The 17,003-nt window shown below is 33.4% G+C and overlaps 2 protein-coding genes across 7 annotated transcripts in view; both read right to left on the bottom strand.

Annotated features, from left to right (window-relative positions):
- Positions 1-391: 391 nt before the first annotated feature.
- Positions 392-4,375, bottom strand: LOC128215798 (high mobility group protein B3-like). Its single transcript, XM_052922400.1, has 6 exons — positions 4,238-4,375; positions 3,198-3,337; positions 2,788-2,898; positions 2,386-2,533; positions 1,968-2,071; positions 392-1,638 (listed from the first exon to the last, which is right to left on the bottom strand). The coding sequence occupies exons 1-6, from the start codon at positions 4,239-4,241 to the stop codon at positions 1,564-1,566; spliced, it is 582 nt and encodes a 193-aa protein (XP_052778360.1). The 5' UTR covers positions 4,242-4,375; the 3' UTR covers positions 392-1,563.
- Positions 4,376-5,315: 940 nt separating this feature from the next.
- The window catches only part of LOC128216734 (protein kinase C delta type-like), a 55,604-nt gene continuing 43,916 nt past the window's right edge, over positions 5,316-17,003 (bottom strand). For all 6 annotated transcript variants that reach the window (XM_052923391.1, XM_052923387.1, XM_052923390.1 and 3 more), the window contains 5 exons: positions 15,843-15,905; positions 13,966-14,104; positions 13,297-13,485; positions 12,703-12,843; positions 5,316-12,310 (listed from right to left, as the gene is read on the bottom strand). In XM_052923391.1, coding sequence (XP_052779351.1) covers positions 12,167-12,310; positions 12,703-12,843; positions 13,297-13,485; positions 13,966-14,104; positions 15,843-15,905 — 676 coding nt within the window. In that variant the 3' untranslated portion in view covers positions 5,316-12,166. The remainder of the gene's footprint in view (positions 12,311-12,702; positions 12,844-13,296; positions 13,486-13,965; positions 14,105-15,842; positions 15,906-17,003) is intronic.

The raw sequence follows: 17,003 nt of genomic DNA, 5'->3' as shown, positions 1-17,003 counted from the left end.
ACGAAGCGATTATAATCGAGACTTGATCATTACCAAATTCATTGTAAGGCCTCTTTATTGCAAAGCTTTTCTTGATACAACTTTTTTCAAGGTCAGCCCTTGTGACTTCAGTACAATTTGCAAGCTCAATTTACACGAATTCCTTCGGAAAAAAATCATTATCAGAACCACAACTAAAGTCTAGGTATGGATTGTGCTTTTAAAAAGCAGTGATTGTAAATTTGAATGCATTAACATGCTCTGCTGTGCTGTGATAAAATGTGTAATTTCTTTAAAACCTAATTTTACACTAGGATCATCCATTATGATCATTTGTTCTTACTCCAGGTTTCTTGATCTTAACCTTTTTACATGCTCGACGACTACACTTCAATCACAAAAACAACGAGGCTTTCCCAAATTAAATATGGTTTATTAACAAATGCTTCACGATATAAAACTACAGTTCTAATGTAAAATAAAGAGTTGAAATTGCATAAAAATCTTAATAGACTAAAAACACGGAGATGTAGATTTGATTAATGAGAAACAAAAGTTTGCCTTACATAACGTGTCCATTGGGCATCCAATTTTACGTTGCTTTGGCAACAAATCCTGTCAAAAGCAATTGAGATATGACTTTTGTCCACCCTGAGATCTTGTGAAAACCAACATGGTACAAGTATGGAAAATCCTACAAATCACTTCTGATTTAGTGTTCCCAATCTGCCATTCATCAGGGCCAGACAAGTCATACTTGGAACTCAGCTACATTCCATGTTCACAAATTTTGATCTTTTTCTCTATCTCTGTTGTTAAAATAATAGTTCTACAAAGGGAAGCAAGCTTTATTTCTCCTGTCATGAATGGCAGATGTCTGGATTTAAATGACTGAGAAAAAATGCCAAAGACAGTGCAAATGGCAAATGCCCTACTGGTTTTCATTACACAAACACAATGAAGTCAATTTCAACATAATTATAAATTTTCACACATTTTTTTTTATAAAAATGACGTTATTTTACATAATGGTACATGAAAATGAAATGAGACCATGGTAGTTAGACAAAGAAGCCATTAAATCGTAATACAATGACGACACATTATTTTCCTAAGATGCCTTAAGGAAACAAAGTATACTCTTGTAAACCAATAGCTTCTCAAATCTTAAAAACCATGGCAATGAATGAAAATGGAATTATGAATGATGTCATAATGATGGTGAAATATGGAATATGACAATGAATAGACATGAAATGTAAGTGTCACTCGCACTTGAGAGGTATTGTAAATCAGCCCTGCATGCAAGTGCTTATTACTTTATTGAATACACCAAGTCATGCTTCTCGAAGAGTTCCTGCACTCCCAATTTTTATATGTTTGAAACCTAGTTGGATTGATTTTAAGACTACACTGTCATCAAATTCTGTAAAGTAATTCAGGTTCATTTTTGGGGTTTAAAAATATTCATAAAATTGGTAATTTCATCAAGCATCGATGACTGGATTCAGTAACCACTTCTGAGGTATCATATCAGAAGTCTTTGGTGGGTGCACACAGCAAATCACACTTGTGTCTGTAGGTTTACTCGTCATCATCATCCTCTTCATCCTCATCATCTTCATCCTCACCGCCATTTGCTGCAGCAGCAGCACCACTCTGTAAAATAAAATGCTTAATAAATAGGCATGCTTGAAGTCAGTTGAAAAAGTAAAACAAATTTTAAATGTATGTCTCAAAAATTAACTAGCATTATTCCAGCAGTTTAGCATATCTGTATATGCATTTGACCCATTGCCATTCTGTTCACAATCCAGATGGAACTATAATAGCATCTTCTATCTTTATAGTCTAAAAAATGAACAAATGCCAAGCCATATCTTTATAAATGACTCTGTTTCAAGTAATTTACTTCAGTGTCTTTCAAAGCCTCATCAAAAACAGAGTGAATTATATTAGAATAATTAACATTTTACAGGGCTACTAACCCTATATGCAGCCATTGCAACTTCATATTTCTTCTGTTCTCCTTGACTGCGTTTCTCGTAGGGCATTTTCTGTGAATCGTCAAGCTCGCGCCATTCTTCTCCAGCTGAAATGTGTCATATCATGTTTAACTTAGTGGGAATAAGAAATGAAAAACAAGAGCTCTTTCATTTCAGAGTTTTGCAAGAATATTTAACTTAGTGGCACCATTCAAAACTTCACTGTTTTCTAGTATGAACCTTTTAATAATGAAAACCAAAATATCTGAACATAATTTAAGTCAACAGAAAAAAATCATCAATAATCAACATTTAAAATAAAGTATTGGAATCTTATTAAAATCAATGATTTTCATTCAACAATTGGTTGGTTGTTCCATCAATGCAGTTGAGTAAAAAAAGGCATGACCAGAAGACTTACCCATTTTTAATAAATCTTTGTTAGGGATATCTTTTCCTCTGTGTCGTTCCCTGAAATCTTGCAAGAAAAGGAAGTAGCCAGTCATGGGCTTCTTTGGTGCATTGGGATCCTTGGTCCTGGAGCTCTTTCCTCCTGTGTAGACACTCATCTAAAAATACAGTGATAACAAAATTGAATATCCCATGCTGTTACAACTTTGCTAAAGCTGGCAAGGGAAGAAGAAACTTTTAAGGTATGTTTTGGTTTATGTGGTTCTTGTACTTAGGGGAGCCATAAACAAAGAGTAATTGCTACTAGCAGATTCTTTTTTAATTTTTTTAAAATAAACAGAATTGCAGCTGACCATGAAGCCCACCATTGGGTGGACATCTCGCAACCTTGTTTAAAATTAAAAAAGCTAACCTCTCTGTCATATCGTTTCTTGTCAGCAGCAGCCTGTTCATCAAACCTGGTTTTGGCAGTGCCATTCATGTTTCGCCATTTTTCAGAGCATTCTTTTGTGAATTCTGCAATCTGTAATGCAATGGTCATAGTAAGTAATTGACAAAAATACAAGCTCCATTATATTACTCAACACAAACCGACACAAAGTTTAAAGTTGAAAAACAATAACAGTTTAACAAGTTGTAATGCTACGGATCAACCTTCCGTATGTTGTAGATTACATCATAGCTACTTTATGCTTTATATATTTAACGACTTGCATCCATTAATATTCATAATGTTGTCACAGGTAAAATTAATTAGATTTTCAGCTTCAGAAAATTCCAAATTGACAGGCTCTCATATGCAATCTCCAAAAAAATTTGTACCTTTGAAATTGACCTCCCAGCTTTCTTTGCCTCTTCTCTGCAGAATGCAAGGTAATAGAAGTATGCAGATGTTGATCTCTTTGGCTTGTTTGGATCTTTAACCTTCTTTCCTCCTGGTTTGCCATCTACTCTTGGTCGACCTGGAAGAGATTGATATTTAACAAGTTTATTAATTATGACTCGAGCGTCATATTCTTGTCAGGTTGCAAAATACCAATACCTGCCATCTGCTACTTTAATGAGTAAGAAGGACAAATCCATTACTTAAAATACAGGTTTGTGTTAAATTCGACCACTGATTAAAATTAAAAGAATTACATCCAGCATTCATTCATTCACAGAGGTGCAGAAGCAAACTACTTTTTAAGTGTTCTTATAGATAAAACATATACTATTCATTGTATATTTAGCCTAAGAAAACACAAAATGTTCTACTTTTGTCCTTGTGCTTTCCGTAAGACTTAAACTGTAATGAAAATCGAAGTATTAATGATCAGATTGAGCTTTCTTTTTTAAATCTATTAAATTTTCAACTGAATCCGATATCATTTGGATGTATAATGTAATTTAAATACGAAAGAAACACTTTTTCAAACACAAAACAACGTATATCTACAAAAATAACAAATTAATAATTCAAACGATTTCAATAGAAATTGTCGTTCTTAGCCCGCTCCACTACAGGACAAAGGAAAGAAAAGATAACTCGTCTTCGCCCGGCTCATAAAGCAGTAAATTTCAACCGATTTGTCACAAAGAAACGAGTCAATTGGACTTGTTTCAACATAATTTTTAATAATAACCATGCCATTAATCATATGCGATAATTTTCTGATCGAATCAATCAGCCTAACAGCATAAACAGCTCAACTTTTAGTTCCTCTATTTTCAATGGCTTCTTTTCTCTAAACAAAATGGCACCGCTGCAGCGTTGAATAAATTTATTTCAATTCCGCGTAGAAAACAACATTATTTTTTATCTCTTACCTACAGTCACGTACATTTTATGTTAATGAATAAATACTGATAATAAAACATACCCATTTTTAAGTTTTTCCTGATGTAAACACTAAAACACTTTTTCCTTCTTTGTGCTATGTAGGTCGTCTGGCCGCCTTTTCGCTTGATGCTCTCTATAATCAACGGATCACGTGGTATCTTAAAATGAGCCAATCGGTGGCACAGAAATTCCCGCCAGTGGCGTGCCTAAGGGAATTAACCCCTAAATTATCAGATGCGCGAAATTCAAATCGGGAATGGTTAGCAACTAGATTGAATTTGATAATTTGACTTTACCACCATATTTTGTGTGTTTTTTCAACATTTGTCTACACTTTTCAAAAAAATAAATAAAAAAGATCATTCCATTATCAGACCAGCATCATTCACTGCTCAAGGAACTCCTATTTCACCAGACTTTATAAACAATGGTTAATTAAATGTAGATTTCAAGCCTTTTCAAAGATTTTTTATTTACATAACAGTTTTGTATTATCTTTTAGTACACCGTATAAGTGTGAGACGTCCAAGTGAATATTTGTCATGCAAGAGTAATTGGGATTACAGGAGCTGTGACCCTTGCATAACCTCTCATAAATGATAGTTGGGTGTTTAGGTAAATTGAGTTCACTTTTTTTAACTTATTGATATATTTATTCATCTTATATTTAATAACGTCTTTTTTATTTAGTAACTCAATTTAACCATATCCTCCTTGAGAAACATAACATGATTTTTGGGGAGGGGACGGGGGTGAGGAGGGGGAGGAGGGCATCATGAGTAATAAGATTAACCATGCTAAGCATGGGTGAATTCTATGTAAATGCTGCTTTTGGAAATTGTGAAAGCCCCTATAGTGTAGTCTCCAAAGGGAAACAAGATGTCACCCAGCGTGGATATCTGATCACTGGTGGTACATCTGGTGTCAAGGTTATTGTCCTCTCATCAACACATCTACAGTGTGTGCAAGTCTGGAGATATCTGCTCAATATGTGACAGGAAGTCAACAGTGATAAGAGTGGCTATAAAATATGACATATTATGTCTATCTTAAAGTTGGATAACAATCTTAATTAAGTCAATTACTGACAAGGAGCCATATTGAACACAAATCAGTAGCATATTCTGGATGTTTAATAGGAATTTTTATGTTATATCAAACAATTATCATCACTACAAAAGAAATATATTTAACATATTGTTAAGGAGCATAAATCTTTTTACCATAATCATTGCATACTGTGCAAAAAACAAATCCTTTCAAAGTAAATGTGCTTACAAGCCAACTGTAACAACATCCCATTTCTATAACGTGGTTAAAATTACAAAAAGTGATAACAGGATGCACCAGAATAAGTATTATATAAAATCATTTTAAAACACCTTTAAAAGATAAAACTTTTCCTCTCTCAGTATGCAATGTAGGTATAGTCTCCGACCAATGACAAAAGTGTGTATCACAAGAATTACGCTATAAAAAGTTTTCTACACAAAGGAGAAAATATAACGATATATTTATTTAAATGATCAACATGTTTATAATGTTGTAACAAGACAAATATATAACAAAGTTACATCAAAATAGGTAAAAAATAATCTGATCTACGATAAAAGAACAATATACAATGCAAATATTGCAGTTCATTTAATAATATGTGTAAGTTCTGGATAGACTAAAAGGTAGTATTATCATAACTCATGTGACTTATTTTTTTTATTATAAATAACATATAGTCATCACTACATATTCTGTTATATCAAATGTGACAAATTTTAATATCACGCTCAATTGCGTATAACAGATTTCTGATGTTCCATGATAATTAAAAATTAAAATGATTAACTTTAAACAAAATCAGAGGAATGCATGATTCAACTGTACGATTTCATTTAGCTGCACAGTCAAACAGTCTATAAATAATTTCACATAATCCCCATCATATGTAAATATAAAAAAATATATGTTTCATGATTTTAGCAAGAAATTTTCCTCCTTTGATAATTTTATACATGAATATTCTTTATAATTTTGAAATAAAATATTCGTTAAAAAAGAATAAATACTGCATCTCATCTCTGGTGATAGCATAAAACTGCAACCCGAGATCACGGTAATTTTGGGTACACCTAAGCAGGTATAACATTGGCAGATAGATGCAGATTTATATGTTATGGTACAGGCAAGTTCAATTGTTAAAAACAGTTCATACGCATATTCATTCAAGTTAGTGATCAGTAGCTTTTTTTGGGTACCTAAAACAGTGCTTGAAATTAGCACAAGCCTTAAGCCCTTCACCGGTAACATGCTTTTCGGGCTTGCACCAATTCTGGATTTACTGTATATAGCAAAGCTTGTTGAACAATTTTCAAGCCAAACAAATTTTGGGCTTGTGCATTTAAGTCTAATTTTAATGACTGCTTAAATGAAACAATACCTCATGCATGAATGAATACTTATATAAATGATTTGATGAAAAACATATTTCATGCAAAATGAAAACACTATTGTACAAAGTTTCAGGAAAGAAACAGTTTTCTGTAATAGTTTGATATATCAAACAAAGTGCACAATTACTGGTATGGCATGTAATACTGAAACAATCAGAGAGGAAACACTATCAACAGCCACTACAGGGGGAAGGTTTTGCAAATTGTTTAAGTCAGAGTTTCTACTCGTATAAGAATCTGCTTATGGCTCTACAGTGTCATACTTGTTAGCAATGGAATCCTGAGAACAGAAATAGAGTGATAGTAATTCTGACCCCCCACCCACCGCCCCAGTACCCTTACAGTGAATCAAATGAGAGTGGCAAAACTATTTTTCTTTCTATTATGGTGGACAACTTGTTGGTAATTGTTTTGGCAAATAATATATATTTACCAATTAGATAGCATATAACATAACATAACAAAGTTTATATCTATATATAAATGCTTAAGCGTCAACATGACCTTGCATTGCCACCAGTATTTCTTCAATTATACAATATTAAGTCTATCTACTTGCTTTTAAACAAACTGACATCCTAATGTTCTGATTGAAAGGAATGCAGAATATATAGTTAATTCAATTAAACAAGAACTATGATCAATACCATATTACAATTATCAGCATCAATGAAATGTACACTTTTTGCTAAGGCTGTGATCTTTTATACAAGATATTGAGCTTTAGAATGAGTACAAACTGCCATCACCTAATTTCACAACATTTGAATGTGTATGCAAGTGTAAATTACTATAAAAGTAAGAAAGTATTAAAAGATAAGCAAACAACATCTAACAAATACATTCATGCCTCATGTAATCACACCTTAAGCTAAAAACACCATACTAATCCTTTGGGTAAATTCACCATGTAATCACACCTCAAGGTAAATATACCATGTTATCATACCTCGATGTAAATACACCATGTAATCATACCTAAAGGTTAATATGCCATGTAATCATGCCTTCAGTTAAATACATCATGTAATCATACCTTCAGGTAAATACACCATGCTTATCCTGCCTGAAGCTAAATACACCATGTGATCATACCTTAAGGTAAATACACCATGTTAAAATTAAATACAACATGTAACATGCCCTACCGTAAATATACCATGTAATAATCCCTTAACACTTGTAATTCAATGTACATGCAGGGTGTTAAATGGATATAAATAATAAAATAGACTTGTGTTTAACCCATAATAGAGTTTGAGGCACATTTTGAACCAAAACCAAAAGACCAATGAAACAACACGAAAGAATTATAATTCTAAAAACTCTTTCTGCTTTAGTATAAGAAGTACTATGTTCAAATTGTAGATAGGCCTTTGTCTTTTGTTTTTGCAATGAATACAAAATGTCAAATTTGATGTTACTATTATTTACAGGCTGTTTCAGAGAAAAAGGTAATGGGGGGCGGACCTTGGCGAGCAGTGTTAAAGGAGTTCCTATTGTCTAGGCGGGGTGCATTATACAAGTTAAAATTGTTGGGGGGTGTTTGTTTTTTTCTGATTGTCATATTCTAATGTGTTGGTTGAGGAGCTTAAAGGCCAACCATTCACATACAGCTGGAGAATTTTAATTTAAATTTAATTCAATTTAATTCTTAAAATGGATATAACTATATGTCATGGTGCTCTTTAACCAATTAATTACAAAGATCATTAGAAATGGCGGCTCATTAGCAGAATTACCTGAATATTTTTGCCAATATTTTACGACATACAGCAAATAGGTGTCAAAATTGTACACTGAAATCAAAAGTAATGTTTCTAGCTGCAGGCTGGGAGTAGGATTAAATGGTCCCTGCCGCTTGGTACAAAACTAAAGAGCTTGAAGAGAATATGAATATCCCTTGTAACCTGTATTTGCTGAAACATTAAATGTGTTTTTTTAACTTGCCTGAGCATAAAATATACAAGAAGCTTTGCATATGAAATTGTCTAACAAATCTCAGGAGGGGCCTTAAAGAAGTGCCTGACATCAGCATAAACATTTTATAATTTACTGAATTCTATTACATTGTGGTCATGGTCCACGCTGTTCTAGCTGTGGCGGAGGGGGTGTTGGCCCTATTCTAGTAATGATGGAAGGGAAGTGGTATAAACCTTATCAAACCACTACCGCCCCCAACCCCTCCCCACTACATTTTTTTCCAGAAACAGTCCTAACATAAACTCAATATCTACATTGATGAAAATAAAACAAAATAGCTCATTCAACAATCAGCCGATTACATCTAATACTCAAATAGTTACATACTAACAAAGTTTAACAAATTTAAATAGTATTATGCATTCCTTTTTTGTCATGACAATTATAAAAATTCTGATTAAATAGAAAATACAATGCACTTAATATATATATATAAAGTGTACTACAATTCAATAACTTACACTTAAAAATATGAGTAATAATTTTAATGTACCATTCATTACTTCACCTAGTTGATTTCACCTTAAGATTTCATTGAAAAAAATAAAAATAAAAGATCTTTTTGAAATCTTTATCTAAAAAAAGCAGCTGCCTGAAAATAAACACATGACCATTGTTCAATATAAATGGTCATGCGAAATCACGATTTTTATCAGAAATCGTTAAAAGGATAGTCAAGTTAGGCCATGTACACTACATAATACCATGCCATGGACTCTTTCCCAACCTAGGTGAAACAATGAAGGGTATGATGGAATTATACTAGCTATGTCCACTATTATCACACAGTTGGCATGAGCTCGGCCTCGGCCAAAAACAACTATACTTCATATATTAACAGAAATATAACACCATAGTAACACTATGGGCTGAGCAGAGAAATCAACATTCATCCATCACACATGTAGTAATGAGAACACACATATACTTGTAAGACTAATACACACATACACATGAAGTAATGTGAACACACATATACTTGTAAGACTAATACACACATACACATGAAGTAATGTGAACACACATATACTTGTAAGACTAATACACACATACACATGAAGTAATGTGAACACACATATACTTGTAAGACTAATACACACATACACATGAAGTAATGTGAACACACATATACTTGTAAGACTAATACACACATACACACGATGTATGTGAACACTCATATACTTTTAAGACTAATACACACATAAACATGTAGTAATGTGAACACACATATACTTGTAAGACTAATACACACATACACATGAAGTAAGGTAAAAACACAGAAACTTGTAATATCAACATACATACACATGTAATAAAGTAAGGTAAACACATGTAAATGTATTGTCATAACACATACACATATAATAGGTAAAAAACATATAAATGCAAGATTAACACACAAATAAATGAATGATGTCAATGTAAGGTCAACACATACATACGATGTATGAGCAAACAACTTTTAGAACTGAGCTGTGGACATCCTTCAATATGTACTTGATAATAATTGAAAAAAAGAGACAAACTTTGATGCTAGTATTAAGGTATTCTGAATAGGATTTAAAATTCCGGTCATGTCCATTTACAGTAACTGTGATGTTCATTTTAAGTAACTGTGATGTCCATTTAAAGTTACTATGTTGACCATTTAACAGTACTGTGATGACCATTTAAAAATTATGTGATGACCATTTAACAGTTCTGCAATGACCATTGAGTTACTGTGATGACCATTTAGAGTTACTGTGATGACCATTGAGAGTTACTGTGATGACCATTGAGAGTTACTGTGATGACCATTTCGAGTTACTATGATGACCATTTCGAGTTACTATGATGACCATTTAGAGTTACTGTGATGACCATTGAGAGTTACTGTGATGACCATTGAGAGTTACTGTGATGACCATTGAGAGTTACTGTGATGACCATTTAACAGTTCTGTGTTGACCATTTCGAGTAACTGTGTTGAACATTTATCAGTACAGTGATGACCAATTAACAGTTCTGTGATGATCATTTAACAGTTCTGTGATGACCAATTAACAGTTCTGTGATGATCATTTAACAGTTCTGTGATGACCATTTAACAGTTCTGTGATGACCATTTAACAGTTCTGTGATGATCATTTAACAGTTCTGTGATGACCATTTAACAGTTCTGTGATGACCATTTAACAGTTCTGTGATGATCATTTAACAGTTCTGTGATGACCATTTAACATTACTGTGGTGACCATTTAACAGTTCTACCTTTTAACAGTTCTGTGATGACAATTTAACAGTACTGTGATGACCATTTAACAGTTCTGTGATGACCATTTAACAGTTCTGTGATGACCATTTAACAGTTCTGTGATGACCATTTAACATAACTGAAATGACAATTTAACATTAATGTGACAATCATTCTTTGGCATTTAATGTGTTTCTGCTCATATAAACATCAACTACAAGTGATTGAATTCTGGTCAACATTGTCTTATTTGTTTGTTAGAAATGTTAGTGTTTTTGTTACTTAATAAACTGATCTGTAAAATGTTCCATGAGACAAATCCATTATGATTGTCCAGTTAAAAATAATATATGCATTTCAATATGAATTATTCATTACCAATATAACACGGAATATATCATTGTTAGGATTAATTATGATACATCTATGATAAGAATAGTAACTCAACAAGATTACAAATAATGCTGATGATGAAGAAATTCTACTTTTCAGTAAGCATACAAGAGTATTTCTTCCACATAAGCTTTACTTTCTGCAACACACACACACAGTCTCTATTCCTACAGTCTCTATTCCTACAGTCTTTTTTCCTATACTATCAAACACTATGACAACCACGGATAAAAAGGCAATGCTGGTAAATACATCTAAAATATTTTAATCCCTAGCTGCCAGAAACCTTTGAAATTATATCTGTAAAAGTCAGCCTACATTTACATATGAGTTAGTTTTGAGGCACTATATTTCGCTATAGATAAAAAAAGCTAGCATTTCGACTACAGATCCCTGAATGAGACTGTTTTGGTAACTGTTTGTTTAAGTTCTCGTCCCTAAACTTAAGTACAAAAAGGGCCCACAAGCACAAATGTGCTTGCGCATATAATGAGGTTTCCACAGGAGAATAATGCAATATTTTGGATTTTGGCATTTGAGATCACAGAGAGATTAAGGATTAATTAGTTATAAATTGATTTCAAATCAAACCACTTCAACCTTAGTTAAATAAAAAAAGAAAAAAATACATTTGAAATCGCTGAGAATAGTAGATACTGAAGACAATTGTATAAATTAGTAAGACTTAAAGCATCTGACTTAAGTTTTTCAAACATATCAAATATTTCATTATCTCAAATTTATTTCATTCATTGCCATATTCAATAATTCTGGAACGAATTATGTCAATAACACTGTCATACTTATTTAATGTGTATACATAACTAAATGTTTCTTAAGAATGCCCTGACTTGTGCATTCCATTTATAGTTGTTAATACATTATGATGAAGACTAAATCAACAGTGCTATCACAATGCAGCAGCACTGGTAAAGCTGAATCCCTGGAACAGTCGCTGGTTCATTGTCTTTAGGAGGTCCTTATCCGGCGGGGTGAGGGTCACGCGCTCCATCGTGAAGTCAGTGTCAAAGTTGGATATATCACTGTCCGATTTCTAAAAGATGAATAATAAAGGAAGTTAAAGGAGAACTATATAGCATATAGTAACTAGAGGGTATTCTACAATGAATAACTGTAACTCTTTTCATCGTTGTTTCCCTTTATTTGTTTATACCCTGATTCCATCCAATCTTGTTCATTTCCTAGGTTGGAACCAGAACTGGTGCTCAATTCTGAGAGACCATTAGAAACCCACTGGTAGGTATTCAAAACAGCCTCTTGGATGAGAGACACCTATATGGCTACATTATTTCATGCCTGTCTCCCTTCATTAAGCTCAAATGTCAATCTTTCACAACATAATTATTGTTTCACAATTAACAAGAACAGCAACATTAATTTTCAACAACGAAGACATGTCATTCATTCCACCACAGCCAAACTTACAACTTTTGGTTTGAAGGGTGGCTCTATCTGCCGTCTCTCCAGTCTGTCCCAATCTGCCTGACGGAAGTATGGGACGGCCCGGATCGGTCCCGCTGGGCATGTCGACATCCCAAGTCGATCTGCAGGGTTCCTCTCAAAGAGCTGAAAGATGGACATAATGTTCTCGGTACAACTTAATTGGTGTTTAATTACCGATGAACTCCTTTACAAAGCAGAATAGAATGCAAAGACTGTAGCTTAAAATAACCAATTTAGATATCACTTGTTGAAAAATAAAGTCCAATACATGTTTTAAGGAACCATTTCAAAGTACTGACAAAGGTAATTCTGTTTCCAGCAAGTTCAAATATTTGAAAGGAATAATGAGATTAGTGGAGAACAGTCAACTTTGTCACACAGCTGAAGGTGCTACTCATCGTATGTATGTAGTTCTTGTAAAGATGCATGCATAATTTTTCAATATGCAATGTCATATTGGTGTTTGCATATTTCTTTGCATGTATCTTAACTTAGACCATACATGTTTAAATGTCTTAAATACCATTAGAAACCTGCATGGTAGTGTTTCATATCAATACAATTGTTCTCTGTTACCAGGCTGAGTATGGAGCCAGCCTCCTTTGGTAGCCATCGTGGGTAGTGGGGCGTGTCGTTGAGGATCGAGTGGAAGAGATCATCTTCGTCGTCACCGTGGAAGGGCGACTGACCAATCATCATCTCATACAGAAGTACACCAAACGACCACCAGTCTACTGATGATGTGTACTTTTGACCTTTCAGGATCTAATGAAAGGTGAGATACATGTTGTGATATGAATACTATTTTTCACATGTTGGTGTGAACACCTCATAAAGCCTACATATAAAGTGATAATGTTAATAATTGCAAGCAATTTGAAGACTGCATCTTTCTTAATGATTAATATGAAAGGTGAACAACATTAAAATCAACAAATGATCAGATTTTGTAAACTTTCAAATCTACAGCAGGATTATACCAAGACCCAGTTGCAGTGTTAAGCTGAGCTAGCACTCCAACATTCTTTAATTGCAGAGCAATGCTTAGTACCAACATGTGACATATCATACAAACTACATGAACTCCTGCCTTTCGTGGCTTATAATTCAAAGGTCAAGTTTAATGATATGCTGACGCCTGTGATAAATGGATATCGGGATATCTATAGTTTAGTGCAAGCCAACCAGTGAAGTTTTGCGATTGCGCTGATTTAATGAGTAATATTTTTCTTGCAGCCAGTTTACCTCTGGTGCGATGTAGTCTGGTGTTCCACAGAAGGTGCTGGCACGTTGCTCCCCGTATATTCCCTCCTTACACATACCAAAGTCAGCAATCTTGATGTGACCTTCCTTATCTAGCAAAACATTGTCCAGCTTCAGGTCTCTGAAAAAGAGAAAATGGTTGTTTGTTTAGTGGTAAACAAAGCCTTTAAAATGTTAAATTACTGGAGTTAACCCTTCAAATAGTTTATTTAGATACGTTTTAATTCAACAACATCACTTTTATGAATGAGAGACGAAAAGATTAAATAACTTTTAATTTCTTTATTTTTGCTATGACAGCAAATGTCCTATTAAACCCGCATAGACACACAGAGGTCTATTTGTTGGTCTATTTTTCAATTCTTTGACATGAATAATGTCAATCTTAACTGTAAACTGAAAAAAAGCGAGTTAAATCCAATGAAAAGCATTCCTACGTGTGCAATTTTAGGGCACCTGCTGACATCATGCATATAAGGTAAAACCATACCCTATTGTACATAATGACAGTCATAATAAAATTACTGAAAGTTGTGTTTTGATATATTGTGTGGGGAAATAGTTTTGACACAAATGGTAATGTACACACAGAAAGTAGGGCAAAAAGCAGATCAGAGCATTAAATCTTACAAGTTTATTAAATAAAGTTGTCTTTTAGTTCGCACCATTTTAAATGGCATAACACCATATGTTAAGTTAAAAAGTAGATCTCACAATTCCTGATTTCAATTTGTGGAACGCCAAGTAAAAACTGAACAAGGCACAAACTCAGAACACAGCTTGTAGACCCAAATATATAAGTCTAATATTTCACATGGTCAAGGTCATAATATTTAAGCAATATTAGTATCAGCGTCCATAAATACAACCATTTTTTGAGTAATGGTGAACATTTATAATTTTACACAGTCAATGACACTTATGCTATGACCATGTCTCGACAAGTTGTAAAGAAATTAAACAGACATTCTGAAAGTACTCCAAGGTTAAAATCTTAACCTCGACTAGAAAATATCTTTGATAGATATTTGTGAGAAATATTAAATATGTAGCGAACGCTTCAAGTTTAGTTTAACCTTTAGCTTCAAATCGTCTAGTTAGATACTTACGACACCCACGCATCTTCTAAAAATGCAGCAAATAATGCATGTTTGTCTGGCATTTAAAGACTGGTGATTGTATAAATGCCATTTTTACTTGTACTAGGAAAGAAAGCCTACTTTAAACTCATATGATGTTATTTCACTGAAAGCGTCAGTTCAACTGCCTTGTTTCTGCAGAATTAAATAGAAACTTAAGAATGAAAGTGAATCATTGGCAAAGATATATACTAATTTCGTTCTTAAGGGAGTCAAGTATTCAAAATATAATAGTCAGTCAAAATGGCCCTTTATCACTCAAATAAGAAAATGTTGAGGGTCCTGATTTAATTGCTCCGTAAAAACTAGACGCCAAATGGCCACATGTCAAGACCATTGAAGGAGCCATTGACAGAGATGTAGTGCTCTTCTATGCAATTGCAACACAGAATAAATTGGAGTTGAACAATACCTGTACCTGCCAAATCACGCCTCAGCACAGTGAATCTCCATGGCAAGTTTTTTTAAAACCTTTAATTCATGGTAAAGATACAGGCCGGAAACATCTCAGTCTAGACCCGTGCTATCAAAAGTACTCATTTTGACATTTAACCTCTAAGTGTGACCTTGATCTTTGAGGTAAAGACCTTGGTCTTGCGAATGACAGGCCGTCTCATCATGGTGAAACTTTATGGCAAGTTTATTCGAAAAAAGAGCTAAAAATGAGATATTTTGACCTTAGTTTAAAAGAATACTTCAACTTAAACTTGCTATGGTTACCTGTATACAATGCCATTTGAATGTAGAAATTGTAGCCCCAGTAAGATTTCTGCTGCATAAAATCTGCAAAATGAATAATGATCAGACTATAGCTAGACATTTTTCATATTAAATTTCCAAGCAAATATCATTATCTTTAATACACATAACACAGTCAAGTTCAGTTACGACATTTAACACAGAAAGTTATATTTTCATGTGTCACACAGCAACGTATCTCATAAGAAATGGAGTGCCTTGATATGTTAACATAGAACTCTTCTGATGAACTGTATCATGTCAAGTTTGTTAAGTAAACATGCCTTCTTCGACGGATGCATGTTTATTCATTAAATGAGATGCAATACAGGTCAGAAAAGTATTCTATAGCATTAATTAATTACATATTTAAATGAATGGCACTTTAAATACTTCCCAGAATTCCATCTCAGGAAACTAATCATAAATGAATTATTCATGATACAAATTTAAGCTACTGTGTTTGAAATGGTTCCTTTGAGAGATACAGTTTGTTCTTGAAATATCTCTTTTATCAATAAATTTTGTAAACATTTAAATTAGGCCTAAAAAAATAATAAATTTGGTTCGGGTAACCCGACCCTACCTACGGAATAGGCGCCGACCCTACCGTTTTTATAGTCAGTTTAAAAATAAAATAAAATGAAAAACTAAAAAAATATGAAGTTTAAAACCTTAAATGCTTATACAGAAGATAACTTTAACACCATTCTGCTATGATGAAAATGACATTCTTATATAAACCTAATAAAAAATAAAAAAAGCCTACCTACATTACCTATTTTTGAAAAGGATGTCACCATAACCAAACAATGTTTTTTTAGGCCTTAAATGCAGTGTTTAAAAAGCAGCAATCACCACATGTAACTAGCATGATACAGGATCAATAAATCACAGCAGTGTGAGAACTGATAAGATATTTTAATTTGGCCTTTGCATATCAACTGATTGTTATGGAAACAAGCAAATTTGTTAAATTGATATCCCCCGCCTGATTAGGCAAAGTTCATGGATTGGAAATGAAAAGTAGGTGGAATTTCTATATTAACATGTAATATGGCTGCAGGGAAATGGACCGTTATGAACGTTGCATATAAGTTTGAGTTTGTTTGGAATTATTTGAAATAAAAGTTTTGTATATAG

Source organism: Mya arenaria, chromosome 14 (genome assembly GCF_026914265.1).
Source record: "Mya arenaria isolate MELC-2E11 chromosome 14, ASM2691426v1".
Taxonomy (NCBI): Eukaryota; Metazoa; Mollusca; class Bivalvia; order Myida; family Myidae; genus Mya; species Mya arenaria.
This window is presented reverse-complemented; position numbering and strand designations above follow the sequence as displayed.

What these genes read in the sequence shown, in the direction of transcription:
- LOC128215798 (XM_052922400.1), bottom strand. An exon ending in CTGGGAGGTCAATTTCAAAG is followed by an intron (nt 2,899 to 3,197) that starts GTACAAATTTTT and finishes ATTGCATTACAG; the next exon opens with ATTGCAGAATTCACAAAAGA. An exon ending in TTGCAATGGCTGCATATAGG is followed by an intron (nt 1,639 to 1,967) that starts GTTAGTAGCCCT and finishes TTTATTTTACAG; the next exon opens with AGTGGTGCTGCTGCTGCAGC.